We start from the raw sequence: 9,217 nt of genomic DNA, 5'->3' as shown, positions 1-9,217 counted from the left end.
AAAACCTCATTTAATTTTATGTCTTATAGAGTTTATAATGAGTAAAAGATTGTACAAGCGCAATAACTCATCTGTAAACCTAAAAATGTACAGCCAATTTTTAAAGAGATATACCCTAGCTCAGAAAAATGTTATTGAATAGGTTAATGCTGTTGTAATGAAATGCTTCTTCTAATTAAAAAAAAAAACAAAAAAACTTTGCATTACATAGAATTTCCAGCATACTCCTAAATGAAAAGAATAATATATTGAACCTCAGGTACATTCAGCAGTCACCTGGAATGCCAAGTATTACTTTTTTTTGAAAGATATCAATTTTTAATATGAACAAAGCCATCTCTCTGCATCTAAGGGAACCTTCTGACATTTGAAAGATTTTTACATTACAGTTGTCTGCTTTTGTAGGCATGTGTACTATGTTGTCTAGGAGTCTTCAGTGCTTGAAACACAAAGCTTTATAGTTTGTTGCTTACTTAGCATTGTCTCTTTATGTGTACTGTTCTAGGTACTGTAACCTGTAGCATGTAGGTACTATTATGTTTGTTTCAAAGTTGAAGGAATTGAGGCACAGAGGGTTAATACCTTGTCTGAGGTTATACAACAAATAATAGTTGAGTACGTCTGCTGCTAGAATTCGTGCTTTTACTTTCTCCTGTCTCTGCTTAAAAATAAATAATAAAATAGTATTTTGTATTATCTAAACATTGAAATGTGGAATGTTATTGAACACTGTACCTAATAAAATCCTGCATTTTTAAAGAAACCAAAAAAAACAAAAACAAACAAACAAAAAACTGTAATACAAAAGTAATTAGAGGGTTGAATTTGATCAAAATGTATTATGTGCACGTCTGAGATTCTCAAACAATAAAATTAAAATATTTCCTAAAAAAAAATTATTTTGACTTGGCAAGTAAATTCAGATATTCAGGAAATTTCTGATACTTTATTTTTAGATGATGATGATGAGTACTGTATACATGTGAACGCATGCATGCTATAGCATGCACGTGTGCCATGGCACATATGAGTACAGCATGCATGTGTGTCATGGCACACATGTGGAGGTTTGAGAACAATTTTTGGGAGTCGCTTGTTGATTTCCAGCATGGGATCCAGGGATCAATCTCAGGTCACCAGGTTTGCATAGCAAATGCTTTTACTTGCTGGACCATCTACTAGCTCAGGCTTTGGAACTTTTAAAAAAAAATATTTTATTATTTTTATGTGTATCTGTGTATTGCCTGCATGTAGGTAAGTGCACCCGTGTTGTGCAATGCCCGCAAAGACAAAAGAGGCTGTTGGAGCCCCTGGAACTGGAGTTTAGTTTAGGACAGTTGTTAGCTGCCATATAGGTGCTGGGATTTGAACCCGGGTCTTCTGCAACAACAGCCAGTGTTCTTAATCGCTGAGCCATCTTTCTAGCCCTAGGCTTTGGAACTTTTAAGACATGATACCGTATCTAGTCTCTCTTTCTCCCCACACACCTGTATATTATCCATCCTCTGCTATCAGTCAACCCATTTGAGTATTTTGTTTAAAGAGTTACAAGATGGGCCGGGCATGGTAGTTCATGCCTTTAATCCCAGCACTTGGGAGGCAGAGGCAGATGGATCTCTGTGAGTTCAAGGCCAGTCTGGTTTATATAGTGAGTTCCAGGCCAGCTGGGGCTACAGGGAAACCCTGTCTCAAAAACACCAAAAAAAAAAAAAAAAAAAAAAAAAAAAAAAAAAAACCACAAAAAAAAGAAACAAGAGTTACAAGATGAAATTGAAAGAAAAAAGTCCAACTCTGCTGAATGCTCTGTGCTACTATTTCACTAATATCCTACTCTACAGACAATGACACTGAGATGAAATGGAAGGAGTCAGTGTGGCTGGCTCTGTGACCAAAACAACTGCAGAATTCATCTCAGCAGTAATACTACCTCCCTTTTGTAATTTGCTTTCTCTTGGGATCCTTCCTGCGTCATCACTCCCAATGCTTCAATGTCCTTTTCTCTTTTCCTTCTGCTGCTCTCTACCTTCTCCTGGAATCATTCAGATGCTTCCCCTGGCCTCCTTCAATCATCCCTCCAACACTGGGACTCCAAAAGGTTCCTTCCATTTCTACTCACTCCCTGGCTCATCAACTCTCCTACTGCAAAAACAATCTACACACTGACTCGTGTAACTGCTTACTGGATACCATCAGTAAGGCATGCTCAAATACTTTGACCTCAACAAGTATAAATCTGAACTCACCACTGTGCCCTTCAAGGTCCTTGCCTCTTCTGATCCCCTTGCTCCAATCACTCATTCACCCCTGTTGATGTCATTTTCTCAGCCATCTTCAATCAGTCCCTCTTCTGAAGTTGCCATCACTGTCTAGCTTATGGACTTTGTTACCTCTTGCCTGTCAGTCTAGGAGCCTACCCTTCCTTTTGCCCAGGGACTGGTTTGCCTCAGATCTGCCTTTCAATGGCTAACCTAATAATCTCCTGAAAGCCAATCTGATTTGTTATGCTCATGAATGGTCCTGCTGTGGTCCACCTTCCTGCTTTCTTTTCATTTCAGAACAAGTCTGTATTCATACCATTACTTTGTTCAGTATCTTCTATTCTATATTTGAAGAAGAATTTTCCTTTTCTTTTTTTTTTTTCTTCAGTGCTAAGGATTGAAGCCATGGCCTTGTGTATACGAGGCAAACTCTACCACTGAGCTACACACTCCACCTCCTAACACTGTCCCTTTGTACAATGTTCACAAACAAGCTGAGTTACTTGTCAAAGTTAGCTTTGAACCAAATGTATGCAATTATCAGTAGCTCCATTCATTAAAGTTTTTTAAAGTCTGCTTCTAATTGAGTATTTAAAAATGAAGCAGTTCAGCTGGGCATGGTGGTGCATGCCTATAGTCCCAGCACTTGGGAGGCAGAGGCAAGCGGATCTCTGTGAGTTCAAGGCCAGCCTGGTCTACATAGTGAGTTGCAGGACAGCTGGGGCTACAGGGAGACCCTGCTTCAAAAAGACAAAAAAAAAAAAAAAAAAAAAAAAAAAAAAGAAGCAGTTCATTCATACAAAAATGGGAACTATAGTTTCTGAGGAAAAATAACCAGAGCGATTTTATGACCATCTTAAAGTTTACAGTAAAGAATGATTTTAGCGTATAGAACAGTAACTCTCACTATGTGAAATAATGTTTCTAAGCAGATTCACCCAATATTCACTAATAGGTAGTTCGTGATCAGTGTGTGCTTGCTCTTAGTATACATATGAATATGTTAGTATTGTAATCTAATATGGCATAGACTATATTTGAATTTTACCTGTGACTCTAATCTCTAACACTAATGATATTCTTTTTCAATGTAATGTTCTGACTCAACTAAATGATCACTTTATTCTCCTTTAACATGCTCAGACTGGGGTCTGGAGAGATGGGTCAATGGTTAAGAACACTAATTGTTCTTCCAGAAGACCCAAGTTCAATTCCCAACACCCACATGGTGGCTAATAACCATTCATAATTCCAGTTCCAGGGTATCTGACACCCTCTTGGGGTCTCTGTGGCCATTGCATGCATGTGGTGTGCTTACATACATGCAGGTAAAATACTCATACACATAAAATAAAAATAATAAAAATATGCTCAAAATGAAGGAAAACATAGGAAAAAGTATAATCAAATGATCATTAATTCATTCTCTGTTTAATGAGTGCTTGCTTATTCCTTCTACACTTAATAGGACAGTCCTTGTCCTCAAAGAGTTGTCTAGAAGAAAAATAGACACAAACACATGAGCAGATGACTATAAATGCTCTAAGGCGAGCCAGGCACTGGGTTTCAGCTCCAGCACCACAAAAACAAACCACATTTAATTTAATAGGATTACTCATGAGTTAATGCCTGTTTACTGAACTATATAATAAGTTCTTCAATTATAAATCAAATCCTAGTTTTAATTAAAAACTGGTTTATAAATAAATTTATATTAGAAGGGGTACATATTATTTTATGTACTGATAAATCTATTAGCTATTAATTTTTTTTTAACTTTACAAAATATAGATATACAAGCTGGGCATGGTGATGCACGTCTAAAATGCCAGCACCTGGGACGCAGAGGCAGGCAAAGCTCTGTGAGTTCAAAGTCAATTTGGTCTACAAGATAAGTTCCAGGCTAGCTGGGGCTACAGGAAGACACCCTCCCCCTAAAAAGAGAAAATACAGATATACTTAACCATCTAACACAATTCCAGCAACTTCTCTCCCAACAGGAAAGAAATCCTTTTCCATCTTCATTTCTACCAGAAGCTGTCATGACAAAAGACATCAACATGTTATTATCAAGAATAAATTATGGACTTTTGGGATGATACATGCCTATAATCCTAACACTTGCTTTAAATTCAGCACTCAGGAGGTGAGAGGATCTTGAGGCTAAACTGAGCAACATAGTGAGTTTAAGTCAGCCTGTGCTGTACAGAGAGATCCTTAATCAAATCAAAACAAAACAAAACCACACGCACACAAAAACCAAAACAAAAAACCCCCAAAACTTACACATTAGAAAAGTGAGAGAAAAAACAAACAAACAAAAAAAAAACCAAGTCACAGAATAAGCAAAAGTGATTTACTCTTGAAATTAAGATGCAGCAAACAACACACAAAACACATTTTCCAGGGCAGTTAACCGAGAGCTTGCTGAGACATAAGTTGAGGAGGGAGGTGTATTATTATTCAAATCTTACCATAACATCTTTATTTAACATTTTTACTGTCAAAAGGAGGTAAAATTATAGCCCAAACATGTCTTAGTTGGCTAAATACTGTTTATTAAGCACAGGCACCTATTCAGGTAGGATGAGGGGAGGAGCCTGCAGAGAACACAGGTAAATAAGAGAAATTGGCCAATTCCTATATCCTTTAAAAATCGCCTGGGTTACAGGAAATGGTGCCTTTAATCCCAGCATTCAGGAGGCAGAAGCAGGCAGACCTTGGTGAGACAGAGGTCAGCCTGGTCTACATAGTAAAGTCCAGGCCAGCTGGGGCTACTCAAAAAAAAAAAAAAATCACCTAGGTTTTTCTTATAAGTCTTGGGTTAGGGAGCAGATGGGAAGAAGTGATGGATTGCACAGAAAAATTGTACGATGATGATTTCAGACTCAAGGTAAGTAGAATTTAAAATTTTTTATTTTGTGGGGGTGTACAAGCCATGGTATGCATGAGGAGGTCATAAAACAACTTTATGAAGTTAGTTCTCGCCTTCCATTAAAAAAAATTTTACTTATTATTTTTATTTTATGTGTCTGAGTTTATTGCTTGCATGTGTGCAATGCCCATGGAGGTCTGATGCGGATGTTGGATTCCTCTGTAACTGGAGTAGTGGACAATTATTAGCCACCACGTGGGTGCTGGGAATTGAACCCTGGTCCTCTGCCAGATCAGCCAGTGCTCTTAACTGCTTAAGTCCTCTCTCCAGCCCTACCTTCCACTTTTCAAGCTGTGTTTTGAGGCTCTAACTCAGGTCAGGAGGCTTGCATCATGTGGCAGAGAGTGCTGAGCCGTATTCCCAGTCCCAGGTTTTTTTCTTTTTTAAGCATATATTGTGGGGCTGGAGAGATGGCTCAGTGGTTAAGAACACTGGCTATTCTTACAGAAGACCCGGGTTTGAATCCCAGCACCTACATGACAGCTAACAACTGTCCGTAACTCCAGTTCCAGGGGATTCAACAGCCTCTTCTGTCCTCTGTGGTTATTGTACAACACGGTGCACTTACCTACATGCAGGCAATACACGCATATACAGAAAAAAAAATAAAAGAATATATTGTTTTTAAGAGATTATTACTTTGTTTGGTTCTTACCAAATTTTAGTAAGGCCTTATATTTTGGAGGTAGCGTGGTAAGAACAGAATCTCAGGTAGCTCAGGCTCACCTCAAACTCACTATGTAGCTGAGGATAACCTTGAACTACTGATCTTTCCATGCCCAGTTTATGTGGTATTGAGGGTTGACCCCAGGTCATGTTAGCCAAGCACTCCACCTACTGAGCTACATCCCTACTCCAATTCTTTGTCTTTTATTATTTTTAAAATAACTTATTTATTATTTTTTTATTTTATGTGTATGAGTATATTGCCTGCATGTGTGTGCACCCATGTCGTGCAAGGCCTGCAGAGGTCAGAAGAGGGTGTTGGATCCCCTGGAATTGGAGTTAGGATGGTTGTTAGCCACCATGTGGATGCTGAGAACTGAACTCAGGTCCTCTGAAAGAGCAGCCTGTTCTCCTACCAGCTGAGCCACCTCTCCATCCCCCAATTCCTTGTCTTTTGAAGTAACAGAGAATACTAAGATAAGCCTATATTTAATTTCCTTTCACGTATAATAATCTTAGATGTACTGAACATGATTGTAGATCTCATAGTATTTACTTTAGGAAGAGTAAATAAAGTGAAATTGAGGTAATTCTCTTGTATATTTCCATTATTTTTCAATTATAAAGCAAAACAAACAAAAAGAAGCCTTCCTATAATTTACTGGCTTTCCAGAAATCTCTTGTTCAATGTGGAACTTTATACTTTTCCTAAAATGTCCATATCGATGTGATCTTCTTATAGAAATATCAGGTATTTTGCCTTTTTTTTTGGTGGTACTGAAGATTGAACCCAGAGCCTTATGCATGCTTAGCACACACTGTTACTGTGTACCTTATTTTATATTATGCCCTTTCTGCCCAGTTTTAGTTATGACCATGGATTTAGCAATTGCATTGTTTTCTTAAGTATCTTTTTTTAACCATAATATCTTAATATAAGTATTTCTTACTACAAGTATCATAAACATTAATATACTGTCTTTATAACCATTGTGCTTAATAGTAAGCAATATTTAATTCAACTGGTATTTATCACTTTTTTCTGTTAAGTAAATTCTCTCATAGATTTAATTTCAACAGTTTTTTTCGAAGTTTTAGAAAGAACATCTTCGAACACAAACATCTGCAAACAAGAACTGGTGCTAGTCCTTGGTGACAAGACTTCAGGATTTCTTTAGTCACACCCATGGTACAGAGTAGCCCAACAGCAGCCTAGAACCTTGTTCTATAATTTTTGTTTTGACTTAAAACTGAGTCAGAGGACCTGGCCATAATCTGATGGGTCAGTTGTGATCATGTGATCAAAAGGAAGCATCTGTACATGACCAATCTATATCTTCCAAGGTTGATAACCCAGCTCCCCTAATCCTTGTGCGTTATAAGCATCATGTGTATGTAGTCACAGATGTATATACATTTCCTACATCTCCAGGCCTTTCTTCATCTCCTTATAACCCTATTCATTATTGAATAACTGGTTTTCTTCTTTTCATGGTGAATTTCCCACTTGCTTTCTATTGCAGTGGTTTTTGTTTGTTTTGTTCTGTTTTGTCAGGGTCTTGCTATGTAGTCCTGGCTGGCTTCCAACTCACTCTGTAGACCAGGCTGTCTTCAAAACTCATTAGAGAGCCATCTGCCTCTGCCTTGAGTGCTGGGATTAAAAGTGTGTGCCACCACACCCGACTGCATTGGTCTCCTTTATCTCCTTTTCTCCAACCCTTTCTTTCACCTATCACAAGTATAACCAAGTTTTATAAAAATCATCAGAAATCAGGTTAGAGAGATGGCTCAGTGGTTAAGAGCACTGGCTGCTTTTGCAGAAGACTCAGGTTCAAATCCCATCACCCACATTGTGGCTAACAACCATCCATAACTCCAGTTCCAGGGGATCTGATGACCTCTTTTGACCTCTGAGTGCATTGCATGAGATGGGTGCACTTACATACATGCAGGCAATACACTCATACACATATAAAATAAAAATAAAATTGAAAAATAATCTCTTAAAAAATGTTTTAAAAAATTATTAGAAATCAGTTATCTCTGTATACAGTGCAGTGGTAGAGGGCTTCCCTAACACACTAAAGGCCCTGGATTCAATCCCCAACAGGATATACATGTTATCAGGATCTGTGCATGTCACTTCAAAATTTTATGCAATTGCGACTGGAGAGCATTTCTACTTAGTGTATATTGTATAGTACTGTCCTTTGACAGATAGACATCATCCTCCTGAACTTGGCTGGGCTGGTTTTCTGCTTACCTATGATCACTGTAACTGGGCTTTTGGACTGCAGATGTCTAGCACAGGATGAACAGGGAGAGTCATGGGACCCTCACTTGAGTATCTAGCCACATCTCCCAACTCATTATGAGCAATTTGGCTGTAACTGCATGTGGCCTAGGGGAGGGGCTATAGTACACAAGCGGGGGAAGACTAGAGGCAGGGCTCTGGCCATTTTGTGCTGCTCTGGGAAAGCCATCATCTATGCTTGGGTGAAGATTTCCAGTGCAGACTTTTGGGGTAGGGGCATTCCTGTAAGTAAAACCTCACCCACTGCTCTGTAATTAAGCCAAATATAAACGCATTGATTTCCCAGAGTACATTTAGGTGGACTCATACCTGGGTTTGTTGTTGAGACTAAGGGAGGAGGAGGTGGACATTGTTTACATTCTCCCACCAAAGAATTTTAGTAACAGCGTACGTACATTAGACAGCCTCAGACTATTCATGGACATATAAAAGGTGTTCAACCAATTTTTTTTGTCTGTATTGCTTGTTACAGCTTGACTGGCTTCCTGACTCTAATTGACATGCTGAAGACCTAACTCCTAGTGTGACTGTATTTGGGGACAAGGACTTAATGAAGCCATGAGGGTAGTGCCCTAATCCAACAAGACTAGGGTCTTAGAGAGACGATACTGGGAGCAGGCACATGCAGAGAAAAAGCCTTGTGAGGACGGCGAAGAGGTCAATTACAAACTCAGGAGAAAGAACTCAATAGAAGACAACCTTGCTTGACCCTGATCTTAGACTTTCATCGTCCAGATCTCGGATAAAACAAATTTCAGCTGTTTATGAAAACTGTAAAACAAACAACAATAACAAGAAAAAAACAAGAGAAAAACCTAGACATGGAGGTGCACACTTATAATCCCAGCACTTGGAAGGCCGAGGCAGGAAGATCATGAGTTTAAAGACTAGCCTTGGGTTACATAGTGAGACCCTGTCTCAAAACAACAGCAAAAGCTGAAAAAAGTTATCATGCTATATTTATCAGGACACATTTAGCCATCTCTATTCACCATTTGAAGATATGTATTTCTTTTTTTTTCTATTTTATGTATTATTTTTATA

The 9,217-nt window shown here is 38.5% G+C and overlaps 1 protein-coding gene across 4 annotated transcripts in view; it reads right to left on the bottom strand.

The window, feature by feature from the left end:
- Positions 1-9,217, bottom strand: part of Cryzl1 (crystallin zeta like 1) — a 50,833-nt gene that overhangs the window by 24,882 nt on the left and 16,734 nt on the right. For all 4 annotated transcript variants that reach the window (XR_003849975.1, XM_008835944.3, XM_029564891.1 and 1 more), the window contains one exon: positions 4,223-4,295. Coding sequence is in view for 1 of the 4 variants with exons in the window: in XM_008835944.3 (XP_008834166.1) it covers positions 4,223-4,295 (73 nt within the window). In the remaining 3 variants the exon portion in view is untranslated. Of the gene's footprint in view, positions 1-4,222; positions 4,296-9,217 lie in introns of those variants that run through there.

Source organism: Nannospalax galili, unplaced genomic scaffold (genome assembly GCF_000622305.1).
Source record: "Nannospalax galili isolate Female #2095 unplaced genomic scaffold, S.galili_v1.0 scaffold136, whole genome shotgun sequence".
Taxonomy (NCBI): domain Eukaryota; kingdom Metazoa; phylum Chordata; class Mammalia; order Rodentia; family Spalacidae; genus Nannospalax; species Nannospalax galili.
The sequence above is the reverse complement of the archived record's forward strand: the minus strand, read 5'-3'. Positions and strand labels throughout refer to the sequence as shown.